This window comes from Eubalaena glacialis, chromosome 1 (assembly GCF_028564815.1).
Source record: "Eubalaena glacialis isolate mEubGla1 chromosome 1, mEubGla1.1.hap2.+ XY, whole genome shotgun sequence".
In the NCBI taxonomy this organism is placed as follows: Eukaryota; Metazoa; Chordata; class Mammalia; order Artiodactyla; family Balaenidae; genus Eubalaena; species Eubalaena glacialis.
In genome coordinates, this window is record NC_083716.1 from 176,574,821 (window position 1) to 176,588,113 (window position 13,293).

General features: G+C 36.2%; 1 protein-coding gene across 2 annotated transcripts in view; it reads left to right on the forward strand.

Moving 5' to 3' along the window:
* Positions 1-13,293, forward strand: part of CERS6 (ceramide synthase 6) — a 323,409-nt gene that overhangs the window by 179,906 nt on the left and 130,210 nt on the right. For both annotated transcript variants that reach the window (XM_061201251.1, XM_061201260.1), the window contains exon 4: positions 12,019-12,076. In XM_061201251.1, the coding sequence (XP_061057234.1) occupies positions 12,019-12,076 (58 nt within the window). The remainder of the gene's footprint in view (positions 1-12,018; positions 12,077-13,293) is intronic.

The following is a 13,293-nucleotide window of genomic DNA, read 5'->3' on the forward strand; positions in this document are numbered from 1 at the left end:
CAACTCACATGGCATCAACTAGTCAGCTAAGAATTTCATTGTGTGTGTTGTAACTAGGTTCAGTTTTGTGAAATGGCTTATTTTCTCATACGGGAGTACAGGTTGACTGACTTTTTTGGAAAATACCTCAGTGATTACAAATTGTTTGTCTGATTATGTTTCTTTCTCTAATAGAGGAAGGAGCAAGAACATCATCCTCCCAAGTAGAGGCTACTAGGTCAGAAGCCTACATACCTGTATTTGTTTCCGATTGGAAGATCCTTGACATTCTTGGATTTAACTTTTATATGTGCATACATATACATATACACATACATAGATATGTGTGTACATACACATACATATACCTATATTTACATAATATATGTATCTATGTGTGTACATACATATACACATACATAAACATCTACATGTACACATGGGTATTCTTCACAGACAACTTAAAAGTCCAGGTGGAGAGTGTGGTGGTAAACAGGCTGAAGGAGCTGTGGGATGAGAGGTGTGGGTGTGGGTGGAAAAAAGATGAAAAAAAAAAAAACTCCAGGAGGTGAGACATGATTTATGATATTTAATGTTTGCGTGGTGAGACTGGTGTGTCAGGGCAAGTGAATTAAGAATGAGCCTAGTTAGCATCCTAGGGTCCATTCCTGAGCATCTCTCCCTGTATTTTAATTTTTTCTTTCACTTCTCATTAAATTCTAACAGCCCTAAAAAATAGGTATTTCTATCCCCATTTTCAGATGAGGAAACTAAAGAAATTTTATACTAGAGTTGTAGGCAGGATTTAAGGGTAAGGAGGGTCTCCACCCCGATCCCTGTGAACGGTCTGCTGCTTAGTCTCTCGTCCAGTTATGACATGTGCAGGAGAGCCCGTGGCAGAAAGTTGACACCAAACAGGGCAGTAGAGAGGGGCAAATTAATTTCTTTCTTAAATTCAAAAGTATGTACCTTTTGCAAACTGAAGTACCATTAGTTCCCATTTGCTTCTTTCCTATGCAATCACAGCATCTGAACAAATGACTCCTTGTCTTCAGTCTGCTTTCAGAAAAGAAAAAAAATTACATAGAGACTATGAAAGCACTTGATGTTCAAGGGGCACACGACATTAGTTTGACGCTAGATGATAATAAATATTTGGCTGCTTTTGCCTCACCTACATACTTAAGAATTGTGACATTTGCAAGTGCATGTTCCAAAGTCATATTGACTAATTTTATTTTTGGCAACAGGAGAGCACTCTTGGTTTTATTCCTTCCTTTATCCTTATCCTAGACAAGTGTTAGCTGGAAAATGCTCATTTATCTTTTTCTGATTTCCACAAATCATGGCCTTTCAAACTTGATTATAAATGAATGGACTTTAAGCTAACAATTATATGTTTAGTCTATATTCAGGGGAATTATAGGAGTAAGGAGAAATATTTTATAGGCAGAATGACCTAACAGAAGTGTAATTTGTGGAGACTGGTTTTTGGCAGATGTGTTTTGAGTAGAGTGTAGAGGCCTGGGACTGGTGTTGGAAAGACTCATGGAAAGGGACAAATGCCAGCGATGCGGAGTTCCACCTTGCTGGGCACTTGACAAGGGAAGTCAACCTAGAGATAAAAGAATAGACCGCAACAGAGAACTGAAGAGAGAATTAGTAAAATTTGACTGCTGATAGAACTTATAAACAAAGCGTTAAAAAAAAAAAAGCACCAATATCTAAATCATAGTTAAATCTAAGAAATGGAGCACAGTGGATTTAGAAGTCAGCATAAATGCAGACAATACCTGAAACATTTCCAATGGCAATTTTAGCCCTAAAAGCATGAATATAATGACAGGAAAAGAGTAAAATTAGTTATAATGCTTAGAAAAGGATGTTTGGGCTGATAGTACATAAAGAACAAGCCATTCATAGTTTCTAGGTGTGAGAAAAGAAAAAGACAGTCATTTTATATGTTTTTACTGAACATAATTCTTATTCATGTTACCTTTTTTTTATAATGAAGTATTTTTAAATACAGAGACTGATATAACAAAGACCCTCTGAGCTCTATCCAATCCTGTTTTAAAGGATTAAAATATTACAGAAGCAGCTGAGGCTCCCTGTATACCCCTTCTCTGTCTACTCTACCCTCCAGAGGCAATCTCTATCCTGAATTTGGTGTTTATATTTCCTTCTTTATTTTTATGCTCTATATATATGTGTGTGTATATGTATGTAAGTATATATATTCATGAAAGATATAGCGTTATTTTGCATATTACCAAACTTACGTAAGTGCTTAGCCTGTTCTTTGAATCAGTGATTTAGTGAAGACAGTTCTGCTCAAATTAAGTTCACCTTTGCCCTGAAAATGAAGTGAATAGGTTTGACTTACCTCCAACCTCAGTGATTGCATTGATAAGACTGTTGCTTCTCAAACAGAGAAACAGCTGAGCAAATGAGGAAAACTATTTGGAGTCACAGAGTTAATTATTGATGGAGATAGAAATAATTTCAGGAAATGTTTGCTTTATGGCGAAAACTCAGGTCTGCATAATCAGTCCATGGGATGAGTCACATCTTTTCCCCTAGCTAGAGTTTTTCTTTGGATTCCTAAACTAATGAAAGTTTGAAGGCTATCCTGGGAATTTAGATTGTATACCAGAGTTTCCAAAAAAGCAATCTTTAATCTCACCTTTGTTTCATTCTTTAAGCTATATGGGATGTTTTTCAAACTAAAGTCAATTTACTTTCTCCCTAGTTGATGAACATCTCTATTGAACTCAAGTAATACAATTAGTTTCCCAGTAACAGCTTGAAAAGGAGAATACTGACTTAAAAATCATTACCTCTTTAAAAAAATGTTCTCAGTTGAAACCTACCAGTTATTTAACTAAGACTTTGGGTCTATCTTAATTTCAAAATACTGTGTTCTAAATGTAAAGAAAACTAATCTTTTGGGGGAGGTATTTTGGCTAAAAGCCTGTGGAACAAGAAAGAAGTATGTGTCTGCATCATTAACATGATTCAATGATGCCCGACGGCTTTGTTAGACTTATTAAATGCAAAATATAATTGAGGGGCCTTATTTTGTTCTACAAACCAAGAGTCCAGCCAACCCACCAACCACCCAAACAAACAAATAGAAGTCTGACACCTGTGGCTTCGTAAAAAAAAGTTTAGGTGTTGGCTTAATTTGTGAAATGTGATGTCTGTGCACTAATGGACATTACACTACCTCCTTAGAGCATTGGCAATGTATCAGGTGTCTGCCGAGTATTTTCTGAAACTTATGGTGTCGTTGTCTGTTTCTAGTCTTGACTTTAAGGCCATAGGGACACAAGATGTGAACAAAGGAGACCTGGTGTGAAAACTGGGGAGACCTCTTTTCTTTCACCAAGTTACCTGGGAATGTAGAGAAGTTACACATTTCTTTGAACCTGATGTTTTCATCGGTAGAACAAGGGTGTGGATGGACTCCCAGGGATCACTACCTTCGGTGGTGAAGAACAAGGCTGTTTGGTAGAACAAGACTGTTAAGAAAAGCTCATGTTCGAACACATAAAAAATGGGAGATGGATAACTCTGATTTATATATACAGAAATATACTGGTGTTACAATAAAACACCCATAAGACCAAATCTTTGCTCTTGGTGAGCTGTTGTCCTACTAGGATATGCAGCATTCACTCATGACACCAGCTCTAACTAGGACTGTAGCCAAGTCATTTCACCTTGAGTATGTGCTTTACATTTGTGGAGAAAGGAAGAGAAGACAACAGAGAAAGTCTTACTTGTCCTCCTGCCTTAGTATCGAAAAGGAGCTTGAAAGTGGAGGCTGCAGCTGTCAGAGTAACTCCACTGATTTTGCCTAATGTGATAGGAGAAAGAGCTATAGAGTAATGTTCTTGGCAAAAAAAAAAAAAAAAAAAACCTTCTATTTTAACTTTTGTGTTAAAATAAAGAGGCGATATTTAGTAGAAAGGAATGTGGTCTCTGGAATCAGATTGCCTGGATTTGAATCCCCAGATTCATTACTTGCTAACTGTGTTTTTAGGCAAGTGACCTAAATAGTTTCTCTGTGTCTGTAAGATGGGAATGTTAGTAGCACCTACCCCATAGGGTTCTCATAAGATGCAAATAAGTTAATACATATGAAACTCTTATGATGGTACCAAGCATAAAATAAGTACTCAAGGAATGCCAGCTATTACTGTCTTAATAAAAATACATAGGTGATCCTCAAAGAGAGCCTAGTAAGTAGAAGTACTGTTCACTTCATAAAGATGACTATTGCTATTAAGTTTGAAGCCACAATTACTTCACTTCAAAACTTTGTGGAAGTGAATGTGTCCGATATAATACAGAAACCCCTTCGAAGGGTTTTCATAAGTCCTGTTGTACTTGACTGGAGAGGTGATGAAATACGAGTGTAATATGAATGTAATATGTTTATACTGTCTCTTTGTTCATACTTTATGAAAGTCATCAGCTTTGAGTTTTTGTAGAAAAATAGGAATTTAATCTTTTTGTACTTAGAGGTAAAAGGATAGATTTATGTATTTTAAAGTACAGTTGGCCCTCTGTATTTGTGGGTTCTACTTCCACAAATTCAACCAACCAGGGATTGAAAATATTTGGGAAAAAAAAACTCCAGAAAGTTTCAAAAAGCAAAATTTGAATTTGCCATGTACTAGCAACTATTTACATAACATTTACATTGTATGAGGTATTCTAGAAATGATTTAAAGTATACAGGAGAATGTGTATAGGTTGTATGCAAATACTACACCATTTTATATAAGGGGTTTTAACATCCTTGGATTTTGTTATTTGATATTGATATTTGGAATCAATGCCCCAGGGATACTGAGGGACGACTGTATCAATTCACAAAGTTTATACTAATTTATTTCAAAATATATTCTCATTTATCAAACTCCATAGTTTCACTTTGTTTGTAATAATTTGCAAGATATAGTGGCATGTTTATATTAAATATTAAATTTTATGAAAAAACAGATATAAGCCCTACTTCACTCTTCTTTATGTATTTGATAAGCAATGATTTTTTTTCTTACCTTAGATTATGGAACAGCTAAAATGGAAATGTCTCAAAATTAATAATTTCAATCAGAATCAAAGGAACTATATGTTATTTTTTGTGTGTCCTAACAAGGTATCCTAGTTTTGCACTCAATACAGTATTTTTTTTATTATTTAGACCATTCCAGAGTTGACTTTCTTTGATTCCAAATTCCTACTGTTTTGGGTCATGTAAAAAATTGTGTTAGCAGCATTTGGCATGTCTTTTCCCTTTCCTATACATATTTTGCACCGTTTATGGAAATAGTTGATAAAATTATTTGAGTAAGGACAATTTTGGTTAAAATAAAGCTAAAAGTAGAGAAGTCAAGGGGAGTACTCACACCGTTAATAAAAATTCAGATGTCAATTTAGGAGCTGTTTCTCGTCAGACACTCTGTTTGCTGTCAGAAACACAAAGATAAGTAAGATTCAGTCGTACCCACTTGGAACTCACAAGCAAGTCAGAGGTTTGTGGCTGTAATCAAAGACGAGGTAAGGAGGTAAGAAACACACCGTCAGAGAATTACAATGCTTTCAGTGTTGCAACATTCAGAAAAGGTGGCTTTTTGGTGTAACTAGCATTTGACACAAATCCCAAAGGAGGGATAGTGTTGCAGTACAAGGACAGGATGAGTGGATAAGATGGAGAAGGGCCCCCAGATAATAACTGGGGACTTTAGTGGACAAGCTCAGTATTGTTTAAGTGCCCTGGTATTGAAAAGAATCCCCAGTGCAGTCCTTCCCTGTTTCCAGTTTTGCAAGCAGCCAGTTTCTATTCATCAGGACAGAGAGCGTTCTCATCATGCGGTGTCCACGAATGGCCCCTTGGTCAGAAACACCATTTCAGCTGAATACACTGTCTTCGGTTTTCAGGTGTATAAAATCAGGAAGAGGCAGCAGAGCCTAATGCATAAGAGCTGGGATGTTGAAGCCATGCTGCCTGGTCCGTAGTCCCCGTGCTATCCCTCACTAGCTGTGTGACCTCCGGGCAAGTCATTACACCGCACTGTGCTTGTTTCCTCATCTGAAAAAAACTAGGGATGATGTTAACAGGACCTACCTTGTTGTGTGGAATAGTTTCACTAAATGACTTTCTACTTGTAAAGTGCTTAGAACAGCTGCTAGCACAGAGCAAGCACTCCAGAAATGTTGTAAAGAAAATGGCCCATGTGCTACCTTCCTCCCTCTAGGATGGTGTGCTGAGTTGAGCTCACGGGGCTTGCTCTGGATGTCTTTCTCTGCTTCTGTGTCCTCTATAGATTAGGACCCCTATGCCATGTGAGTGACACCTGGCAGTAAGACACAAGACGTCAACGCTCTGATTCCCTGCTTTTATGGCACATTTTATTAGTCTTGATTTTAACAAAGAGCCCTTTCAGCCTTCTTGCATAAGGACAATAAACCAGATTCAGTGGGTGGTAGTTTTTACTAGCTTTCCATTCTAATTTTCAGGCTTGATGGATATAAAAGATTTCCATGTCCAAATAAATGTAGTGGAACACATCTAGGCAGAGAAATGCACGCTGATTCTGTGGAATTTGAGAGGGGGCTTTCGAGTCAGTGCTGCACTAGGTTTGTGTCCTGGTTTTGCCACTTAGCAGCAGTGTGGACTTGGGCAAGCTAATCCCTAAGGCCTCTCTTTCCAATAGAGGTTCCTAGCAGAGTTGCTTCCTCGTCTGGAATCTTTCTGGGATTCTCTGGTGCTTCTGAGTATTCTCCACCCACAGCTTGGGACCCAGCTCCTGGTTCTGCAACCAGGCTCCAAAATGGGGTGGTTGTCCTCACTCCTGTTTTCTGTGTACTTTTGAGTTTATGCTTTCCTTAACAAAATTCCTCTTCTGCCTGTTTAGTGCTACATTCATAAAGGCACACAGATAAATTCATGCGTTCACATTGCCATCTTTAACCAGCCATCATCTTTAAGTTTTTAAAGAAACATTCTTTAACTATATTTCTCTTAGCATGACAATGGTGTCTTTTTCTTTTTGAATTTTATTTTATTTATTTTTTTATACGGCAGGTTCTTATTCGTCATCCATTTTATACACAGTGTATACACGTCAATCCCAAACTCCCAATTCATCCCACCACCACCCCCACCCCCACTCCCCCACGGCTTTCCCCCCTTGGTGTCCATACATTTGTTCTCTACATCTGTGTCTCTATTTCTGCCCTGCAAACTGGTTCATCTGTACCATTTTTCTAGGTTCCACATATATGCGTTAATATACGATATTTGTTTTTCTCTTTCTGACTTACTTCACTCTGTATGACAGTCTCTAGATTCATCCACGTCTCTACAAATGACCCAATTTTGTTCCTTTTTATGGCTGAGTAATATTCCATTGCATATCTGTACCACATCTTCTTTAATGACAACGGTGTCTTTTAAAATTTCTCTGTAAGAATAAATTTAATGCTTCCCTTCTCCAATCCCTGCTTCCATTAATATAATCTGAGAATTCATCCCTCAATTATTGTTGTTAAATATTTTGTATTAAATTGCCCCTTAAGAACAATAGCATTTAATTGGGCAGTGAAATTTAGGGCAATTAGTTATGTTGTTAACAGTAGCCCTTTTATTCTAAAATTATACTTTTTGAATTCTTAATTTTTATTTGTATCTCGGTGGGTTAGAATTGACCAAAGTAATTTTTTAGTAATAGTTAAGGAGTAATGTATTTTCAGAGCTTTTGAATATGTGAGAATATTTTTCATATTTCTTTACAAATGAAAGGCAGTTTGGTTAGCAGTAGCTTTCTTTGATGGAACCTTCTCTCTCTCCTGTAAATTTAGTGATGCAAAGGAGAATTTAAGACCACTGGACATTTGTTCCTTTGATGGTGACATATTTCATTTGATTTGTATGTTGACTTGTTTTTGTTTTCATGCATGGATATTGAAGGATTTCTTTTTAACCCTAAGATTCAAAATTTGTCAGCCATATATACACTACCAAATGTAAAATAGATAGCTAGTGGGAAGCAGCCGCATAGCACAGGGAGATCAGCTCGGTGCTTTGTGACCACCTAGAGGGGTGGGATAGGGAGGGTGGGAGGGAGGCGCAAGAGGGAGGGGATATGGGAATATATGTATATGTATAGCTGATTCACTTTGTTATACAGCAGAAACTAACACAACAATGTAAAGCAATTATACTCCAATAAAGATGTTAAAAAATTTAAAAAAAATTTGTCAGAATGTGGCTTTGAATTGATATTGTTTGGGATACAATTTGGTCCTTATTTCTTCTTTTCAGTCAGTTTTTTCTTTTTCAGTTGTGTGTTTGATTATTACTTCTGTTTAAGTCTGTCACTTGTGTTTTCTCAGAAGCACCTATAATTAGACTTAGTTTTTATGGTCCTCCAGATCTTGGGTCTTCTTTCATCTATTGGTTCTTTTCTCCAGCCCTATGGGGGTGTTTATCCTCTACATCAATGTTTTAATTTTAAGCAGGATGTGTCTACATTGTCCTCCCCCCTCCCCTTCATGTGGATAATATTCTGTCACTTCATTTTTTACAATCCTTGTATTACTTCTTTGTTTCACTTATAATCTCTTTTTATCTTACCCAGTAGTCTTTTACTAATTTATGGCTTTCTACTTCTGTTTTTACGGGATGTATATTTTTAGGGGACATACCTTAACAGCACCACATACTTCCATAAAAATTACATCCCTTTCTCTAGGGAGTTAGTTTTAGGAGATGATTCTTTCTTTTGATCTTTAGCATGCTCTTTTCTTTCCGTATTTATGCAGTACTTCCTAGTAGACCTGCGTTGACGTTTAGATGTTTTTTCATTCCTGAATTTGGAAATATCCATCTAGACCTGCTCATAGAGAAGATGTATGGATTGACCTTGACCCCACTCTCTGTCCTCTTTTTTGCTAGTAAAAGTCCGCTTTTAGACCTCTGCCCTTGTAGCAGGTTGATGTTGGTAGGCCTTGGCCCACTTTCAATGGACCAGAAGAATCTGACGTAGAGCAGCTATCTCCGTTTCTTGTTCTCTGTCATTTATATGGATTATAAGAACTCCAACCTCCAGAATGTAACACCACCATGGATCTTCTTTCCCCTTAGTCATCTTTTCTGTAACTGAAACTCCCAGGGTGCTAAGTACTTCCTTTTTTTCGCACTCATCTTTTGAACAGTCACTAATTGATGGGGTGAGGGGATTCTCCTGCTGCCTCAAAAAGTATCATTCATGACAGAGAGCTGTCTAGGTTTCTGACTGGCAGATTTTTGCATTTCTGTACAAATGGCAGAAAGTGGAGACAGGAAGATATACTAAGATTTTCCTACTTCCTTTTTTAAGACCCATAGCTTGTTTCTTGTTGCCTCTAATTACATTTTTTAAATCTAATTTTATTCTTTTTTTCTGCTGTAAAATTCTCTGATTCTTGCAGTAGGTTGAAGGTTATTTCTTCCTTTTTTGTGGTTGCATGCACCTTTATTTACCTTTCTTTTCATAGGTATTTTAGTGGGAGGTTGAGAGAGGCTGTATCAGGGGTTGGTAGCTAGACACCATTTAAAACTGTAACTTACATGAAACTACACAAATAAAAAAACGACTTTCCAAATGTGGCAAAATGCTTGAAAATTTTGCTTCTGTAGATATTTTGTGGAAATAAAGTCTGCCTTATAGATATTCATCACAGGTTGTTATTCAAATGATGGAGGCATTCATGTTCCTGTAATACAACCTATGTCTTATGAAAGCGGGGTCATTCTATGAAAGAAAATGTAGTTACATGAGTGATTGTAGGGATTTCAGTGACTTCCATAAATTTTTTTGTTATGCATAAAAACTGCCTGATCTGAGTGTCTTAGAGTGGAAACAGCTGTTATAAATCATTTAATCTAGGAGTTGCAAATTCAGTTGTCTTCAGGGGCCAGAAAAATGACTTGCAAATGCGTGAAGTAGGTTGGTTTAATACAATCAGGAGTGGGAGGGGCTCAAGAGAAGTGGAGATTACTTGTTCCACCAAATCCTTAGGCCATCAATATATCAAAACAGTGTAAATATCAGAAACAGTATAATATAAACCCACTCTCCCATTATAGAGATGGAACTGAGGTCAAGGGATATTAGTAGATTTGCTCAAAGTTAGGAGAATCTATGTATCTCGACCAGAACCAGCTATATAATTTGCAGGGCCCAATGCAAAATAAAATATGGGGCCCCTTGTTCAACAATTATTAAGAATTTCGAGATAGTGACAGCAAAACATTAAACCAAGCATGGGACCCTGTGTAACTGCACAAGTTACACACCCTTGGAGCCATCCCTGGTCTTAACTTCTGATTTAGAATTTGTACATCCCAACAGAAGGAAGCACACAGATACTTTTCACCCATAACCACCAAAAATTGATAATGGAGATGGGGTTAAAATTAAGTCCTTGACTTTGATACTGCAGTATATGAACTGCCCTTCCTTACAAGAGGGCTTTTGTAAGAGGTTTTAGAATCGTTGCTTTTTGTTCCTTCCTGAATTCAGGCTTTATGGATTATTAGTTGATGATTTTCAACCCTTCAGTTCAAAGCTCTTCTCTCAGTGTTAGTTCTGACATGAATTCCAGCATGTTTGAAGAGTCAGTCAGTCCAGGAATAAAACTCAGGGACACTTGTGTCTACCATTGGGTCTTACTCAGCTCTCTGAGGCCCCCTACCATACTTCTTACTTCAAAAGAGCTGTCATCTCTTCCAGAAAATTTTGTCTGTAACCTCAATCATCTCCTAAAATAAACTTCTCAAAAAAATCTTATTTGTTATGATCACCAAAGGGGAAGGGGGGGAGGATAAATTAGGAGTTTGGGATTAACATATACACACTACTATATATAAAATAGATAACCAATGAATATATATAAATATAACCTACTGTATAGCACAGGGAACTATACTCAATATTTTGTAATAACCTATATGGGAAAAGAATCTGAAAAAGAATATAAGAAAATCTTATTTGAAATTTTTACATGACTTGCAAACACAAAAAGCAATTTGCCTCCTGACAAATTAAAGTTGACTAGTCACTTTCTCCTTCCTGTTCATTTACAACTTGTAACCCAAGATACCATGAACAGCATGACCTCAGGAATGCTATTTAGTGAAATCAATCAGTTTTTAAAGGCACAACTATTCACACTCAGAAAATATAAGAAGTGAAATCGGGAATTGAGTACCAGGGTAAGAGTTTTTTTTGTAGTAACCGTATATATACACACAGTATGTATATAAGTTATATAAAATCTTTATATTTATATAAAGTCTCGTATTTTAAAAGACTTAAACATTCAATTCATTTGTCATTGAAAGAGAACTTAAAATTTTTTCCTCATTAAAAAAGTGAATGTCTAACAGCTAGACATAGAGTTTGGGATGGTATAAGGTTGTTGTTAACAGTTGCACATCAGATGGATGATTTGGATTCCAAATGGGTTCCCTTAGCAATATCCAGAAAGATGCCAATAAAAATTTGTTAAAAGATGAAGGAAAAATATGTTACCTGATTTAAAAATATTATACCTTTTATTTTTAAAACAAGTATGAACAAAAGTTAAGTCATTTACTTAATATCTGAAACAGACAAAGAATTCAAAGCTATCTTATATACCTTCATATTTGTAAAATCTATTCATTCATGAGTGATGAACAAGAGGAAATTCACATGTTGGTAGAAGAGAAGATAAGCAAATGGGCAAATACAGTAACTGAGTGAAAGAAAATTTGTTATGAATATAATTATTAATATTTAAAATATTTGCAGTATGCCATGCACATAAGTGTATGTGTTTAGCCAGAACTGAAATCGCTCATTAAGTTTAATCCCTGGTTGGGGCAGAGGTGTGTGTACGGGGGGTTCATTTAATGCACTTTTTTCACTTACGTATTTCAGAATGTGCTGTGAAATATTTAAATTGAATATCATAGAATTTTTTTTAAACTTTCCACAGGTGGAAATTTTCATTTGGCCTTTATATATTTACCTATGGAGTCCGGTTCCTGAAAAAGGTAGGCTCTGTCAAGTTACTTTATGTAATTCTTATGTAACTGTAAGCCTCTGTCTCATTTTTTATGTTGTGGCAGTAGTAGAATTTTAAACAATCATAACACACTTGCTAAGAATTATTTGTACATTTTTCTTTGATTTATAAAAATATTGACGGTTTATTCTTTGTAGTAAACAATTTTCAGGCATCTGCCGAAAATACTTTTGAAAATAATTTGTTTTTCCAGTGATAGATGTTACTGAGTCCATTGACCACTCTAGTTGGTTATTTGCTACCTATGGGCATTAGAACCTTATAAAATCCATCTCAAGCTTGGAAAGAATTTAGAGTTTCCACATCACACATCACACAACTTGAAAAAATCACTTGTGGCATTTTGTGTTATCACTGTAGCCTTTATCAGTAGAAATTAGAGTTTAGTGTCTTGCAAAGCTACCAACAGGGTAACACCAACTGCCAGTGGAAAATTCAATTCCTTTTATAGACTGTGTTCCCTGGCTGTTATTTTGCTCTTCTGCATGAACAAAGGCACCTTTACCTATGAAAGCAATTCTTTGAGGCCGTCATAGTCTTTTTCTTCTTGATTTCAGTGCTTAATGGCACTACTAACAAGTTAGGCTGCTTAACTTCAAGTCTCATGAAGACATTCTCACAGTCATGCAATAGTGAGTAGGCAGAAAATGGGAAATTATTTTTAAAAATGTTTTATGGTATTACCCTTTAAAGTGATATCAATGTTATCTTTATTTAGCAAAAAAATTTTTTCAAACTGGGGCATTGGGCCAAGTGGCACGCCTTACTAGTAAATTCTCATGTAAATGTTGATATGAAAATTGCAAATACGTTTTCATTTTTCAAGTCTGAGTTGTAAGATATTGTCTGCCCTTGGCAAATTCTATTATAAATAATAGTTGTTTCCCAATATCATATTTTCCTAGAGGAAATAATTCTTTTTACTTGTCTTTTCTTTTAGTAACTGCACTTATTTTTCACTTAATAAGACTACATGGCCCAGAGGTCACTTGAATAGATTTAAAAGAATGAACTTCACTCTGTAAAATTTCGAAGTATGAAGACATTCTCAACTGGGGTAAATAAATGTGGTGGAAAGTGCTTATTTTGGAACCCTACTGTTCTAGTTTTCAAATTTATGTATCTAGGGGAAAAAATGGAAAGAATGGCTGTAGAGCTTTTATGCTTCCAACTTGACTACCTTGG